Source organism: Ricinus communis, chromosome 6 (genome assembly GCF_019578655.1).
Source record: "Ricinus communis isolate WT05 ecotype wild-type chromosome 6, ASM1957865v1, whole genome shotgun sequence".
Lineage (NCBI taxonomy): Eukaryota > Viridiplantae > Streptophyta > Magnoliopsida > Malpighiales > Euphorbiaceae > Ricinus > Ricinus communis.
In genome coordinates this window covers 23,469,031-23,486,523 of record NC_063261.1, presented here as the reverse complement: position 1 = coordinate 23,486,523, position 17,493 = coordinate 23,469,031, and the positions used below count along the sequence as shown (strand labels likewise).

The 17,493-nt window shown below is 28.5% G+C and overlaps 2 protein-coding genes across 4 annotated transcripts; both read left to right on the top strand.

The window, feature by feature from the left end:
- The first annotated feature begins 1,357 nt into the window (after nucleotides 1–1,357).
- Nucleotides 1,358–4,445, top strand: LOC8267765 (actin). Of its 2 annotated transcripts, none has more exons than XM_048375570.1 (5): nucleotides 1,358–1,418; nucleotides 2,348–2,417; nucleotides 2,709–3,102; nucleotides 3,418–4,031; nucleotides 4,137–4,445. In XM_048375570.1, exons 2-5 carry the CDS (start codon nucleotides 2,358–2,360, stop codon nucleotides 4,200–4,202), a joined length of 1,134 nt encoding a protein of 377 aa, XP_048231527.1. In that variant the 5' UTR covers nucleotides 1,358–1,418; nucleotides 2,348–2,357; the 3' UTR covers nucleotides 4,203–4,445. The 2 variants fall into 2 exon arrangements, with proteins under 2 accessions (XP_048231527.1, XP_048231528.1); XM_048375571.1 differs by lacking the exon at nucleotides 1,358–1,418 and adding an exon at nucleotides 1,495–1,514.
- A 6,588-nt stretch (nucleotides 4,446–11,033) lies between these two features.
- On the top strand, nucleotides 11,034–13,832 carry LOC8267766 (actin-1-like). Of its 2 annotated transcripts, none has more exons than XM_048375574.1 (5): nucleotides 11,034–11,163; nucleotides 11,725–11,794; nucleotides 12,047–12,440; nucleotides 12,746–13,359; nucleotides 13,465–13,832. In XM_048375574.1, exons 2-5 carry the CDS (start codon nucleotides 11,735–11,737, stop codon nucleotides 13,603–13,605), a joined length of 1,209 nt encoding a protein of 402 aa, XP_048231531.1. In that variant the 5' UTR covers nucleotides 11,034–11,163; nucleotides 11,725–11,734; the 3' UTR covers nucleotides 13,606–13,832. The 2 variants fall into 2 exon arrangements, with proteins under 2 accessions (XP_048231531.1, XP_048231530.1); XM_048375573.1 differs by having other exon boundaries at nucleotides 11,040–11,163; nucleotides 13,470–13,832.
- The last annotated feature ends 3,661 nt before the right edge of the window (nucleotides 13,833–17,493 follow it).

Genomic DNA, 17,493 nt, shown 5'->3' with positions numbered 1-17,493 from the left:
TTATAATGAAAGTTAGGCGCCTTTATCATTGGGCCAAAAACTTGAAATTCCTTCAGAATATCTAAAATACATTATTTTCTTTCTGCTTTTTTTTTCTTTTCCGAATTATAACTCACTGAAACGGTAGCCGGTCAATACATTACCTAGTTGACAATTAATTTTAAACATGTAATTCACCAAATTTAAGTTGGACGGTTAAATTAACAGTTTAATGATAAACTATGATCTCTTAATAATAATAATAATTAGTTAAATCCCACTTGCTACCGTTCCCGTTAAAAGAGAAAACACTTCCAAAAACAAATTGAAGGTGCTTAAGTCCAAAATAAAAAGCATTTCTTAGTATCTCTTCTGAAAGTGAATATAGAAAAAAGAAAAATATAAATTAACATTCGACTCTTATATTTAATACATTTTTAAAAAAAAGAAGAGTGTTTATACTTTATTATTTTAATTTGTTAGAGCCCAATAATAGGACCATCTCCTTTATATATATATATATATATATATATATATATATATATATATATATCTTATTAATTTCATTAATATTATTAAATGGTAGATAAATAAATTTAAATTTGAGACTTCTCTAATCTCACAACTAGTAGATCTATTTTGTTTAATTACTAGGCCGAACTGAGTTTGGACTAGACTGAGTTAGATTTGAAATTTCTAAACTAAAATCTGAACTTAGCTTAACTAATTATTTAAATCTAATATTTTCATATATTTATGTCTGTAATTATATATGTGTCTAATTTTTTTACTCGAATCAAATTTATTCAATGAATCTTAAGAATAATATATTTGAGTTCGCCTATAAAATAATTAAAATTTTCTAAAAAATTTAAGTTGATCCAGCTTGAAAAAAGAAGAAGCTATTTTTAAATAAATTTTAATGGATATTGAGTTCATAAGCTTATCCCTCATAGTTAGCATTTAATTTTTCTATTCTATTCATAACATGAACTAATACATTTTTTTAAAATTCACTAGATTTAGTAGTAAGTGAAATTGGATGTATTGATTTAAAAAAAATCAAGAAAGAAAAGAAAAGGGGTAAAAAGAAATGAGTGGAAAAGAGTAGGGAAGCAATAATAACCTCAGATTCATGAGATCAAATTTTTTTCTTAAAAAAAAAACAAACCTCAAAGCCCACGACGCGTTCCGCTCTGTAAGTTGTGCCCACACAAAAATTGATAATAATAATAAATAAATAAAAACCAAACAGAATCCAACGGCTGAAATTAGATGTCGCGCTTCCATATAATGACCATTTCCAATTTCGCTTTCAAAAGGAAACGAACGAACACCCCCCCCCCCCCCCCCCCCCCCCCCCCCCCCACTCTCTCTTCTCTCTCTCTCTCACAACACAAACCCATTTCTTTGATTTCTCGACCCATAATTAAATTAAGGTTTGCTTCTTCTTTATTTTCTCATTTTCTTTTCCTGTCACTATCGATTGATCTGTTAAGCTCCGAATTGGATCTGTCAAGGAATCTGTTAAAAGAGTTTGTTCCTTCTGTGTTTTCATTTTCTTATGCTGAATGCGGTTTCAAATCTTCTGACATTCATTTTTTTGTTTGTTTTTTAATGTTACATCTTTTTCTTTTATTGATTTTATGATTTGTTGGTTTGATCTTGGAGGAGAACCTGAAAATGTGGATAGATTGCTGGTAAAAGAAAATTAAGTTGCATGTCATTTTAATTGCTTGACATTGTTTTCTTTACATGGAACAGTTTCATTGTTTAAACAGTGTAGTAAGCTTCTCAGTGTTGCCCTTTTTCTTTTATTTATTTATTTTTTAAAAATTTGAGCACTAAAATTGAGGAATTTTTAGTTGTATGATTGTATTCTTTTTCATCAATTTTGCAAACCTATTGTTAGTAGTTTGAAGAATTTTGTATGCAGGAAATGAGCCACCAATTACTTGATCAGAAATCTGTTATTTTGGTTTAGGGAATTTGAATCTTAATTCTTTAATTGAGGATTGCAATTGAATTTTTCTTTTTTTTGAAAACAAAGGATTCAATTATGTTGCCTGTGTTATGTGTAGCTGAGGTTGTCTGGGTTTGTATGATTCCACCTTTCCCTGAAAAATACTAAAGTTATAGTTACCTCGAACTACCCAACACACAAAAGAAAAATAAAAAAGAGAATCTTTTGTATGTTTTGGTGATATGACTATATGATTATGAGAGAATGCATTGCATCACATTTACGATGTGATGGCAAGCTTTCTGACTGATCAATTTGCTGAATGAATTTAATGAATGAGTATAAGGGGAGAGCATAATGTTGTGATTTTGAACGTTTAGATTGATAACAGTTTGGCATTTGCAGGCAGTAGAAGATGGCCGATGCTGAGGATATTCAACCCCTTGTCTGTGACAATGGAACTGGAATGGTCAAGGTAGGAATGAAACTTTATTGTCCTTGTATTAGGGGCTCTTTTACAGAATTTTAAAAAAAGTTAATTTAATTGTGTGGTGTGCTGGCTTGGTTTTTATTAAAGTTGCTCTGGGAACAGTCTTTGTAATTTTAGATAGGCTGTGGAGTTGGTTTCATTTTGTTAACAAATTTCGAAACTTGATTGAACAGGCTGCTAATATTGCACGCTATTACTTTTTACATGCTACTGAGTAGAAAGTGAATTATTTTTTATTTTATTTTTGAGGTTATTGATGCCTAAATTTGTTTTTAGGCTGGATTTGCTGGAGATGATGCTCCACGTGCTGTGTTTCCTAGCATTGTTGGTCGTCCTCGTCACACTGGTGTGATGGTTGGCATGGGCCAGAAAGATGCATACGTTGGTGATGAGGCTCAGTCCAAGAGGGGTATTTTGACTTTGAAATACCCAATTGAACATGGTATTGTAAGCAACTGGGATGACATGGAAAAGATCTGGCATCATACATTCTATAATGAGCTTCGTGTTGCCCCAGAAGAGCACCCTGTACTCCTTACTGAAGCTCCTTTGAATCCCAAGGCTAACCGTGAGAAGATGACCCAAATCATGTTTGAGACCTTCAATGCTCCTGCTATGTATGTTGCCATTCAGGCCGTTCTGTCCTTGTATGCAAGTGGTCGTACAACCGGTAAGTAATTGAATAGTTTGCTTGCTTTTGCTTCAATGAAGATTTCATTAGAAAACTTTACTGTTCAGTACTTCAATTTGCAAATAATCATGTTTTATGTGCCAGATAAAGTCATTTTTGCATAGATTGAGACTTCTTAGTTGGTAAGCTATACAGTTAGTATATATGAACTGTTCTACTGAGTATTGGGTTAAATATGTGCTAGGCAGTGCAATTTATCTTGATGGGAACTCCCTTATATGAGCTTGACTTTCTGATGCCGCTTATATGTTTATATTGGGCTATTTAGCATGACTGGTGGTATCTTTTGCACAGGTATTGTGTTGGATTCTGGTGACGGTGTCAGCCACACAGTTCCCATATATGAGGGTTATGCACTCCCACATGCCATCCTTCGTCTTGACCTGGCTGGTCGTGACCTTACTGATGCCTTGATGAAGATCCTCACTGAGCGTGGATATTCTTTCACCACCACAGCCGAAAGAGAAATTGTGAGGGACATGAAGGAAAAGCTGTCTTACATAGCTCTTGACTACGAGCAGGAGCTTGAGACCTCCAAAACCAGCTCATCAGTTGAGAAGAGCTATGAGTTGCCTGATGGTCAGGTCATCACCATTGGTGCTGAACGTTTCCGTTGCCCAGAGGTTCTCTTCCAACCATCCATGATAGGAATGGAAGCTGCAGGCATCCACGAGACAACATACAACTCCATTATGAAGTGTGATGTTGATATCAGGAAAGACTTGTATGGTAACATTGTTCTCAGTGGTGGCTCAACCATGTTCCCTGGCATTGCTGACAGAATGAGCAAGGAAATCTCTGCACTAGCCCCAAGCAGCATGAAAATCAAGGTGGTTGCACCACCTGAGAGGAAATACAGTGTCTGGATTGGTGGTTCTATCTTGGCATCTCTTAGCACCTTCCAGCAGGTTGGTTCAAATTCAGCCATGGATGTACACAAATATTTCCTTATAGGAGTTGTCTTTGACATTGATTTCTTAATGTGCACTTTGCTCTTCCTTCTTTAATTGCAGATGTGGATTGCAAAGGCAGAATACGACGAGTCCGGGCCATCGATTGTGCATCGGAAGTGCTTTTAAATGTTCGAAGAATAGGATTGTCAAAGAAAGAGAGAGGAAAAGAAGTGTTATTTTGTGTCTTGGAAAGAAGGGGGTAGCTTGCCCCCTTTCCTTTCTAGCTTTGTTGTCCTTGTACGTTTATTGTGTTGTTGGAGTGATGATTTTGAGAAGGCGAGAAGTTGTTCGCCAAAATGGTCCAAATTCTTTCATTATTACTATTGTAAGAAGTTTTTGACTCTTAAATGCATTTTCAGCTTCAGCTTACCATCTTTTGCGTTTGAGTTTGGGTTTTTATTGATTAATAATGGCAATCACATGAAGTAGTTTTTGGTCAGAAAGGCAAGTGTTCAGGAGGTAAATAACAAAATACTTTTGACATCAGAAGCATTTGCTCTAAGGTTATTAACCAAGAGGATCCTTTGCAATCAAGAAAAAACAATGAGTTTATGCTGCTTCTAATAAATTGTTTCTAGCTCAAGAGGATACTTGTCACTCTTCAAGTATCAACATGCTTGATGTTAAGACAAGAAGAATTATTGGGTGGTTAAACTTTTAAGGCACAGTAACAAGGAGATGAGCATACGCCATTGCCAATCTATTTTCTGCATTTTAATACAGGAAATGAAACGTTGAAGCCTCAGTAATAATTAACCTATTAGGTGACTTTAGGAGCTTAATTTTATTAGATTAATTACAAAAATACTCTTTTTTTAATAATTATAAAAATACCTCATCTTTTAATATTTTTCCGCTTTCTTTTTACATTTTTACTTTTTTTATCATACTTTATAAAAAATGATACATATCTCTATAAGACAATTGATTTGGTGCCATATGATACCGGTGTCATTTATATTTTAAATCATCAAATTAGTTAGATTTAATTATAGCCGATAAGTAAAAAATTTACTAATAAAATAATAGATTATTTTTTTAACAGTCACATATAATACAAAAGTAAAAATTCAGTAATAATAATATTTTATTTCACCAATTATACAAGCTTTTAAGAAAAAAATTAATAATTTTATTTTTATTAAATATAAAATTATAATGATATCAATGTCATATGACATTAAATAATAACTCCTCGATATTGTCTCATTTTCATTAAGAAAAAAAGAAAAGGAAATTGTATCTTCAAATCCAATCTGCACTATTTGCATTTATACAATCGAAACGGTCTTTTCTATTTCCTATTATGCAGTAGACATCCTTTTTTTATACTTTCAATGTTTGTAGGAGCAATCATTTCATGTACTTCATCTCATAACTCTCTCTTTCTCTCTCCATACCCGCCTTCACATTTATTTTCATTAATATTATATTTTTTTTATTTTCTACAATAATGTTAATTAAATATTTTCTTTTATAAAAAAAATTAAAATAAACTCTAAAAAAAATTATTTAATTTTAATTTAAAATTCATTTACTCTCTTTTCTTTATAAATAAAAATAGAAATACTAATTAATATAATAACTTAGAGAAATTTTTTTAATGAGTGTTGTTAGACAAAATATTCATAATATTAGCATTTAAATAATTAATTTATGGAGGAGTTAAGTGAATATGTACAAAATAGAGCATGTTTATAGGATTCAATTTCGATATAATTAATATAAAAAATAACTAAAATTAGTTATTTATTAGATTGAATTTTAGCATCTATATAAATTTAGAATTTTACTTTATGCATCAAGTGCAGATTTAATTTTACTATTTATTTGTCAGTTAAATTGTCATCCCCCTCTAAAACATGTAATTAATTTGACACATGGATATACTATCGTATCAAGCTACTAAAACTGAATAGTCATTCAAAAAAAAAATCAAAAAATTAAAAAACTAAATATCTATCCTGATAAAAAACTAAATTATCAATGAATCTGGTCAATGTAAAGTTCGCTAAAGAAATTGAATTTAAATTTAATCAATATTAAAATGACCAAAACTAACCACTTTATCAGTTAAACTCCTAACATTTGATAAATTATTTGAAATTTTTTCTTAATGACATGAAATTTCAAACCCAGGGATTTAAAGAGTTATATCAACTAATTAACTTAGTTTATGACTATGAACACACTAAGCCAGTAACCATAATATTAAGTTTATATAATTGTTGTTCATTAATATTTTAATTATTAATTTAATACAGTTGATCAAATAAGTTCTAATAAATAATTACATAGATTATTATCATAATTAATTCTCACCATATTTACAATTATTCTTTAATAACATAAAATTATATATTCTATTTTCATTGTTGTTACTAAACTCTATATTAATTATTTAATTTAAATATAGGATAAACTTTAAGAGATTACTATATAGTTTAGCGATTTTAGATTTGGGAAATAAATATATTTTTTGTATCAAAGAAGTAATATGTATTTTTTTATAGTATTTTTTGGGTACATTCAATGTTTTTCCCATTTTTGAGATTATAAATATTAATACAAAATATAAAATTTTGATAAAATAAATATGTTTAAGTAATTTAGCATTTGACTAGATATTTTGTGATCATAACAAAATGTTAAAATATAAATTTTTCAATTTTAATTAAATTTAAAAATATCTTTTAAAATAAAATTTTAATATATTTATGAACTTGACATTGCATTGTTATATACCATATTGTTTATAAAATCATAATTTAGTGATGACTCAAATTAAATATATGCAAAATTATATAAAAAATAATAAAAATATAAATGTGTATCTAAGAAATGCTAAGAAAATAATAAAAAATGGTACTCCTTTGATACAAAAAATATTTCCTTCCCTCAAGTGAAAAAACATCAAACCACATAGTGGTTTTGTAAATTTTACCCTTAATTATATATGAAAAATTATACATTGAAAATAATATCATTGCTTAATTATTCCACTTTTAATTTATTATTTATTTATTTTAAAAATCAAGTTCTATAAATATAGTAAGTTTTTAAAGTTCAGATACTACATAGTTACTTTGATTTTTTGTTGATGTTTAGTTGATGCGTGATTGATTTTATGATTGATGTTTGGTTGATTTTCGTATTCATGAATTATTGTCTTCAATTTCTTTTCCTTGAACTGTTTTTTTTTTTGGTATCAATTTCTTCTTTTTGCTTTTTCTCTTTGATGTTTTAATATAAAAGAAGAAATATTGTCATTTTCAATTTCTTTTTCAAATTTCTTGAATCTTTCTCTATGTAAAAGTTTAATTTTTTAAAATTTTATATAAAATAAATTATTTTGATTTGAAGTCTTTTAATTTTTAGGCTAAATTATCTTAGTTGATGTTTTATTGATTTTTAGATCTATGAAAATTTATTTTCAATTTCTTTACTTAAATTGTTATTTATTTTTTGAATAAATTTTAAATATTAGAAATTCTTTTTATTGAAAAGTTATGTTTATGTGTTAAGAAATATCATACATTGAGGTTCAATTTCACATTAATAATTTTATCCTCTTTAAAAAAAAAAAATTTTCATCTTGAAGTTGACAAAAAAAAAAGGTTCTATTGATATAAATAAAGTGAAAGTAATTACATAAAGTAAGAAAAAAATCCTATTAATATAGATTTTTGATGTGGTTGATATTTAGTTGATTTTTAATATATTTAACTTGAACGTATTTTTATAAGTATATTTTTTTAAAAAATATTTTTCTATAAATATTTTTCTTAAAATACAATTATTCTTATAATAAAAAATATTTTTGTAAAGAACTCAATTTTATAACGCAACTTAAATTGCAAAAGCTAGAGTCGAACTCAATATAAATTCTACTAAAGAAAAGTGCATATAACTCTACTCAATACAATCATCCAAATTCGAACCCCACTTAATATTTTAATGATCTCAGATTAAGCTTCAACTTAATGAGTTTTGACAAATATATTAAAATATATCATACATATCATTAATATATATAAAAATACAAAAAAAGTGACGAATAAATTTACTAAAAATGTATTAATTATTATTTAATTATTCAAATTAATTAAAATTGACGAATAATATTAATAATTCATTAACTACATATCCAATTTAGAAGTCTAACTATTAGAATTTTCTAATGTTAGTTATAAAGTAAAATTTTAAAAAGATAATAAATTTAAATTAAAAAAATATTAAGAAAAAAAGTGGCATTAGGAAGAGGAATAATAATAACAATAACAGCAATAATAATAATAATAATAATAATAAACGATATATATATATAAATTTATAAGACCTAATTTTTTTTTAACATGTATGCTTAGTTTTTAACATAAATAATAATTTTTTGACATGTATATTTATTTTTGACACATGGAATTCAAGCTTATGTGTTATTTTGTAGCTCTTTTATTAATTTATTGATTAATAAGTTACACTTCTAATTAAACACTTATTCTAATTCTAAAAAATAACATATTAATAATAAATTAATTTTCTAATTAGATAATGATTATTCTAAAAATAATATATTAATTATGTTTTAATACAGTATTAACTAACAAATTAGTTTTCTAATTAGATAATGATTATAATTATAGAAAATAATATTTTTAAATATTATATTCATTAAAAATTAATTTTAATTATATAATAATTTTTAATTTAAAAAGAGTAATATCAATTATATTGATAGTATTAATTCATATAATATTAGAATTAATAAATAAATATTTTAAAAATAATTTTTATATTATTACACTAATAAAATTTAAAAAAATTAAAGATATTTAAAAATAGTTAGTTTGCTATTATTTTTTAAAAAATTATAAATTAATACTAAATATTAAAAAATTTATTAAATTGTATCTATAAACTTACTTTTATAATCGAAATAATAATAATGGCCGTGAAACGTATGAGTAAATAACTAGTAATAATAAAATTTTGCACTTGCAGAAAGGTGAAAACTTTTCTTGTAGATGTGTGAGAGGCAAACAATTGAAAATGAAGAATTAGGAGTATTTAACACTTTTTAGTGGATTAGAAATTTATTAAATTAATAAATATTTATATAATTTGTAGTCTTGTAGTTAAAATCGTATATAATTTTGTTAAATTTATATGAATATTTTCTTAAAAATGGGAATTTAAAATTTTTAAAGTAGAATTTCAAGTATATAGAAAAATTATGAGATATATTATCTTTAATTGGATCTTAAGTCAAAATAAAAATATAACGTCTATACTAGAATTAGGATAATAGAAGAGTATATTAATAAGTTAAATTATTAATATTCACATATATTGAACAAGCATGAAAAATAATTTATTTTTTATTTAATTTCATAAAGATAAATAATAAAATAAAACATTTGAAGAAAAAAATCACAAATAAAATTTATTTATTTAATAGCACCATAAGCAATACGTATTATCCAAAATAATGAATCAATAACTCATCATTATTAACACTAATTTCAAATTTATTGACATGATTTAAGCATAAAACTTTGTAAAATTTTTGTAGTAATTTGGATAAATATTTTACATTTTAAAAATTCTTGAAAAGTAAATTAGCAAATTTTTATTCTTGAAAAAAACTAGTAATAATAAAATTGTAAAATAGTAAAAATCTCATGAGCTTGTGAATCCAACATTGAGATGCCTGAATTTAACTTGTCAATTTACTCAAATAGCTTAATTTTGAACTCCATTTAATTAATATCGACTCAATATTAATTGTAATTTTAGTATATCTAGCAATAAGGGACAAAAAAATTAGTATATTTAGTCAATTCCAATTCATTGGTTTAAGCCTTCATGTTTTTAAACTTCGGTGATAAATAATGATCAAACTATATCTTGCCATCACATCTCTCTTTAAGCCGGGCGTCTGGATTTTTAATATATTAGCAATTTGCACGTAAGGGGTAGTTGCCCGACTTCCTTAGTTTGATATCTTCCACCTCGCAGTTATGATATCTATATTCAACAATATTCTGAAAATAGCCATAAGCATTAGCTAATACGAGCCCAAAATTGGTAAAATTTGGATATGAACTAGAAGAACTAATCCAGAGCCAATTCATTTGATTGGAACTAAAATCGCCGACTCCAGTTTAGGAACCAACGGTTCCGATTTCAACATGAGAAATTGTTTTTAGCTAATTACTTTCTTTTAATATGGGTTGGAATCAATGAAACCAAAACTGCTAAATTTTAAAAGTCAATAAATCGTAAAAAGACAATTAAAAACTACCAGTTCATAAACCATGATTAGATTTACCTAAAAATATAGCGAAACATACTTGCCCAATGCTTTTTCACAACATGAAAATTATTGAAGGCTACTAAATATAGTCTTGGAATGGGATTAAAAAAAAAATTGGAATAACATGATCTTATGAGTAATAATAAGAGATGTCCAAATTATACTTTTAAGTTATTAAATTTTATTTTTATCTTTTCTTTTTCAATAATTTAAATTATAAAGGTCCGTATTAATACATAACTTCATTAAATTATGTATCTTGATGAATCTAAATAGAATATTTTGATTGAGCTCAAGTATATGAAAACTATCTTCTAAAATAATTAATATGAAAATTCAAATCTCAATTGATAGAATAATGAGAAAGTCATTTACCTTTGGCGCCAACTTTGAATAATTTTATAATATTCATTCTAGTTATTCAATCTTATAATGAAATATTTAGTCCTTTACCTTAATTAAGGACACTTAAATATGAAAAAGAATATTAATAAAGTAAAAAAAAAAAAAAAAAGGTGAGAAAATGGGCATGTAGCATTTAAAACAACGCGCGAAGGTCGGATTTGAAGTTTTAATGCTCGTGACGCGTTCCTTTGTGCAAGTTGTGCCCACACAAAAAAGAACTAAAAAAGAAAAATTAAAAAGCACAAGAATATCCAACGGCTCACATTGAATCTCGCTCTTCCATAAAATGACCATTTCTGTGTTTTTTTTTTTAAAACAGAATCATTCACTCCCATTTTGCTACTTTCTCTCTCAATCTCAATTGAGGTACTTTCTTCTTCTTCCTCTTCTCTTAATCATATTAATTTTCTCTTTGTTCTCCGATTCACCTAATCTTTCTGTTTAGCTCCGACAGAATCTGCTACCGGAATTGTTGAGTTTGTTTTCTTTAAGTGTGTTTTTTCTTTCAGAGAAAGAGAATTCTAAATGTTGAATTTTGCTTAGGATTTTTTTCCTTAGTGATTATATTGAGGATTATTTCTTGTTGTTATTTTTAAATAAAGAGACTAGTTACTCAATAATCTAAATCTATAATGGAACAAGTCATGAACATTAGATGATACAATGCCTTTATTTCATTTATGGAGTGGTACATTAATGATTTATTACCTTTGTCTAGATGTCTCGGATGAGATGCATTGGATTTATGTATGTCTTATTGTTAATTTACATTTGATTTTGTCTCCTGTAATGTACCTTTGTTACATATAATGGCTGTTGTTTCCGGAATCTCTCTAAATGACCATAATCATACAAAATGATGCAATGATCTCACAATGTTCTATGAACTACTATGTACGTTTCATTAGTCGCCGTTTTCTATGGCAGGCAATAGAAGATGGCTGATGCTGAGGACATTCAACCCCTTGTCTGTGACAATGGAACTGGAATGGTCAAGGTATGTTGCTGGGCTTTATTGACTTTGTATTAGGGACATTAAGCCAAATGCATGTCTTAACAGGAAATAGTTTTGTTTGTTAAAGACAAATGACTCTTTCTGGGAACTAGATCGAACAGGCTGTTGATTTCTTATGTTGTTTCTTACTACATGCGTAACAGGGCTGGTTATTTTGTAATATATTGATTCAAAACTTTTAAACAATGTGTGTATGTTGTTATTCTGGAAATTGATTACAACATTTGCTTTTAGGCTGGGTTTGCTGGAGATGATGCTCCACGTGCTGTATTTCCCAGCATTGTTGGCCGTCCTCGTCACACTGGCGTGATGGTTGGTATGGGCCAGAAAGATGCATATGTTGGTGATGAGGCTCAGTCCAAGAGGGGTATTTTGACTTTGAAATATCCAATTGAGCATGGTATTGTAAGCAACTGGGATGACATGGAAAAGATCTGGCATCATACATTTTATAATGAGCTTCGTGTTGCCCCAGAAGAGCACCCTGTACTTCTAACTGAAGCTCCTCTGAACCCCAAGGCTAATCGTGAAAAGATGACCCAAATCATGTTTGAGACCTTCAATACTCCTGCTATGTATGTTGCCATTCAGGCTGTTCTATCCTTGTATGCCAGTGGTCGCACAACAGGTAAGCAGGCAAATGATTTTCTTCATTCAGTGAGTGCTTGTGATTCTAAAACTGCAGCTATTCAATGTGCAAATTGATATTGTTTAGATGAAGTTAGATATGTATAGTTCAAATTATGAAGTGTGCCAAACGGCTAATAAGTATGGAGTGCTCTCCTGATCACCATTATATGATTCATTTAATGTTTGTTTGAGGTTAGTTTGTTGGTTTTCTTTTTAATGGGTATCTGGTTGGGCATCACATTATATCATATTCAAGGCAATTTTTAGATCATTTGCATGATTTTTGTGGAATTCTAAGTGCAGGTATCGTGTTAGACTCTGGTGATGGTGTCAGCCACACAGTTCCCATTTACGAGGGTTATGCCCTCCCACATGCCATCCTTCGTCTTGACCTGGCTGGTCGTGACCTTACTGATGCCTTGATGAAGATCCTCACTGAGCGTGGATACTCTTTCACCACCACAGCTGAAAGAGAAATTGTGAGGGACATGAAGGAAAAACTATCTTATATAGCTCTTGACTACGAGCAGGAGCTGGAGACCTCCAAAACTAGCACAACAGTTGAGAAGAGCTATGAGCTGCCTGATGGTCAGGTCATCACCATTGGTGCTGAGCGTTTCCGTTGCCCTGAGGTTCTCTTCCAACCATCCATGATAGGAATGGAAGCTGCAGGCATTCATGAGACCACTTATAACTCCATCATGAAGTGTGATGTAGATATCAGGAAAGATCTGTATGGTAACATTGTGCTCAGTGGTGGTTCGACCATGTTCCCTGGAATTGCTGATAGAATGAGCAAGGAAATCTCTGCACTAGCCCCAAGCAGCATGAAAATCAAGGTCGTTGCACCCCCAGAGAGGAAATACAGTGTCTGGATTGGTGGTTCTATCTTGGCTTCACTCAGCACCTTCCAGCAGGTTGGTTCAAAGCTCATTCATGATGATTTATCACGAATGTTATTTATTATAGCTTCACTTTAGATTTATTTCTGAATGTGTACATTGCTTACTTCTTTGTCTGATTGCAGATGTGGATTGCAAAGGCAGAATATGATGAATCTGGGCCATCAATTGTGCATAGGAAGTGTTTCTAAATGTTTCAAGATTAGGATTGTTGGAAGGGAAAAAAATTACTTTTTTTGTTTATTGGAAAGAAGGGGGTAGCTTGCCGCCCTTTCCATTCAAGCTTTATTGTCCTTCTATGTTTTTGGAGTAATGAATTTGAGAAGGTGCCTAGTTGATTTGCCAAAAAATGGTCCAATTCTTTCATTTTTGTTATTCTGAGAGGTTTTTCTTTTGACTCTTTTGCTCTGCAATCTGTGCCCTAAATCCCGTTTATGGGTTTTGGTGGGTTCTTAAATAATTTACCACTATGAGGTGGGTTTTTGGGAGTGTCGTATAGCAGAGCAGAGCATGGTTGTTAGAGCGGTTCATGGTAATTTATTTATAGTGCTAAAGTATTAAAACGATAGGTAAGATTAATTCTTCATTTGTTTAGAGTAATAGGTGGAGTTAATATCATCATTCCACTTATTAAATATTGGACAATGCTAAAAGGCTAGAATCTAGCCAACTAGAATTCTAGAAACATGCATTTAATGCTTGATTAAGCAAAGGAAAAAATTACACTAACTTTCTATTAAATTTATTTAATTTAGTTGAAATATTAGATTTAAATGTTTTAGTTAAAATATATATTTTATTCTCTCATCTCATTTAATCCATATTATATTATCAAGAGAATTCATTTAATTAATAATTTAACATAATTTAAAACAGAAAAATCTCTAAGTTATTCATAAATTTAAATCGAGGTTTAAATTCATATTTAATTATTTATACAAATTTATGGTAATTCTTTTAAATTAAATATAATATTTTTTTAAATATATTTATATGAAACCAGAATCAACAAAATCACGATTAAAAATGACATTTTATTATCTATATTTTTCCTTGATAATATCAATCCTATACATAACATTGATATGTTGTTATGTCATGGACAAGTATTATGTGATATATTATCTATATTTTTTATTTTAAAAGAAAAATATTTACCGTTTTTGCTATATAGTATTATATTGATGTCAAACCATATTCAATACTATTTATAATAATATATAATAAATGTTATACTCATGCTATTTATTTAGAAGAGAAAATCGAGTATTTTAGCAATATTATAATAAGCATCTAAACTATTAATGTCATCTCAATAATATTTTTTTATACGAAAATAATACTTTCTGACAATACTATGCACATCAACTATATACATTTTATTCATAAAAATATTAGCCTATGTTTAATAGTTTTAATTTAACTATTAATGGAACTTCAATTCTGTTACATGAACAATTCTTTCACTTTATTAATAATATTTTGTAATTTTATTTTTTTGTAGAAGGTATTATACATTAAATGTTAATTACAGTGATGACCATATTAATATTGTTCTTAGTGAATTATTGAATTTATAGTCAATTAATTGTAGTAGATATTAAATCATTTTCATCAATTATTATCCTACCACGATTAGGGCATACAACAAGTATTTTTTGGTAAGAATTGAATCAATTTAGAATGTTTAGACATGAATGACATCGAGTATGGTACGGTGAGGAATGGTAAGTGAACATTTTAATCAATTCAAAATCGTTATATATTTTGATTACCTTGGGCATATAAAATTTTTATTTGTGAAAATTTAATCAGTTGAGAATAGTTAGACATGAATTATATTAATTATAGCACGGTGAATATATATCATAGCTAATTGATTTAATAACCTCCAAATATTAAAAGATAATAGCAAATAGTAATTATATAATTATGTTATTGGTTAGACAAATTAATTAGCAACTAAAATTAATATGTCTAGGTCTATACATGCAATCACTATTGAAGCAATGCTCTTCTTCCTTAACTATGAAACTAGCAATGCTCCAAAAGCAGCTGGATGATAGACATACTTGTGACAGGTTTAGGTTTGTAATCTGTGTGATCCACTATGTGTTTATGTTTTGAGTGGTGGAAGCAGTTTAATTACTGATCATCGACTATAGGATTAATTTCTAGAATTTCCTTTTATTATCCACATAGAATTCATGTTTTTTCTTTCCATGCCTTTGAATTCTTAAAGCATTTTTGTATTTTTCTTTTAATTAGATAAATGTGTTAGTATGAATTTGACTGGACATTATGGTCTTCGAACAAATGCTTTTGTAAGAAACCATTTCCGGTTCAGTTCCTGGAACATTCAGACATAATGCAGATTTCTGCAACGAAAACCGTTTTAGTTCTTTGAATATTTAGAGTGGCGGATTGTAAATTAGCATAATCGAGATCAAGAGGAAAGAAATTAAAAATTGCTCATCTTTTAGTTTTTTTTTTATAATTTCAAAAACATAAGCAGATACCAAAATTAAGATTAGCAATATGATACCATATATAATAATTTCAAAAGATAAAATTCATACAAGGAATTGAAAAAGAAAAGTTAATTAAACAAACATAGTAAGAAGTAATTCCAAAATATAAAATTCATAAAAGAAATTAAACAAAGTTAAGCAAACATATACTAATTGAGAATTTCAAATTGCAGACTGTTAATAGATTCATCATAATATGCAAGTTGATAACCCATTTCCTTGAATTCAACCAACAAATCAACTTGAATATATTATATCCAATAAACCCTAACCTTAGAGGAGTTCTAAATTTCCTATACAGGCAACTATTATTACGAAAAAAAATTAATAATAATAAAAATAGTGAGTTCAACTATTGAACTAATAGTATCAATGTATGCCCCATAGAATGGAAAAACACCACTTGTCTTAAGCCAATCACGTATACACCGATCATGATAAACATGCTGCAAGGCAATCTAGTGGCGATAGAGCCAATCGTGAATTGCTGTAAACAAACTACATATTGAGATTGCTGCAAATCAATACCGGTATCAACATGCACTTTCTCCAGAGACTTGATAGATAAATTACTAGCGGGTCTTAGGTTTAAGGCTTGATCAGGCACCTAGTTCAATGCTGCATCATCATCAGGATCGTAGTAGTAGTAGTTGTTGTTGTCATCCTTGTCAATATCTATGCTTAGCCCAACAATAATTTTAATCTTTAGACATAAAACCTTACGACCCGTGAGCCGATCAGGAGTCGCCATGCTACTTGCAGTATTTAATATCTTATCAAGCATGGCTTCGTCTTCATGAAGAGGAACATGCATCTCGAGAAGAATGTCGGAAATATTTGCCCTAGATGGTTCTCGATCATCATTTAAAACCATGTTGTGTTCGATAAGGAAGGTCTCTTGATCGGAGAAGTTGATAAAATTGGTTAACATTTCGAAGACGAAGAAGTCCAATGGCGAGATATTGTCTTCTGGTTCAACAATGTTGCATAATGGAGTTACATAGCAAGAGATTCTTCAGCTTTCCTTTGATGAATCCATACTGAAGAAGAAGGGAGTGTTTGATGTATTCAGTAGGATCTTTTTTTGAATTAAGGATTAGATGACTAATCTATAGTTTAGATATATTGCATCTAACCTATTTATAAGTGACAACTACAGTTAGGGTTTTAATCGAAAGCCACTTTGATGCACAAGAAATAGGAAAGAATTTACTGTAGTAGTTATTTTATTAGGTCATTCGGTGCTTGCACTTATCTCTTCGTCGTTATTATTTATTATTTATATTTTTCAAGCACTTTCATCATATTAAAAATTCCTAAGATGAAAATATTTAAAACTAAAAATATTTTTTGACAAAATTAAAAATATCCAAAAAAATTTGTCTGACATGAATGGTATTGAGATTTTTTTTATGAAGTCATGATTTTCATTAATTACTCATATTAATTATGAAATTAAATTGTCTCGAATTATATCTAACTGAACCGCTTTTAAACTTTTTAAAAATAATTTTACATATTTGAACTATACATATTTAATTCTTTTATATTATTTATGATTTTATATTGAATTTAGAATACAATATAATGACGGTCAATATTAAAATAAATTTGATTT

Excerpts from the sequence above, each read along its gene's own strand:
- LOC8267766 (XM_048375574.1), top strand. The coding sequence starts at position 11,735 with ATGGCTGATGCTGAGGACATTCAACCCCTTGTCTGTGACAATGGAACT. Across the intron at positions 11,795-12,046 it reads ATGGAACTGGAATGGTCAAG|GCTGGGTTTGCTGGAGATGA; the intron begins GTATGTTGCTGG and ends ATTTGCTTTTAG. Across the intron at positions 12,441-12,745 it reads TGCCAGTGGTCGCACAACAG|GTATCGTGTTAGACTCTGGT; the intron begins GTAAGCAGGCAA and ends TTCTAAGTGCAG.
- LOC8267765 (XM_048375570.1), top strand. The coding sequence starts at position 2,358 with ATGGCCGATGCTGAGGATATTCAACCCCTTGTCTGTGACAATGGAACT. Across the intron at positions 2,418-2,708 it reads ATGGAACTGGAATGGTCAAG|GCTGGATTTGCTGGAGATGA; the intron begins GTAGGAATGAAA and ends ATTTGTTTTTAG. Across the intron at positions 4,032-4,136 it reads CTCTTAGCACCTTCCAGCAG|ATGTGGATTGCAAAGGCAGA; the intron begins GTTGGTTCAAAT and ends CTTTAATTGCAG.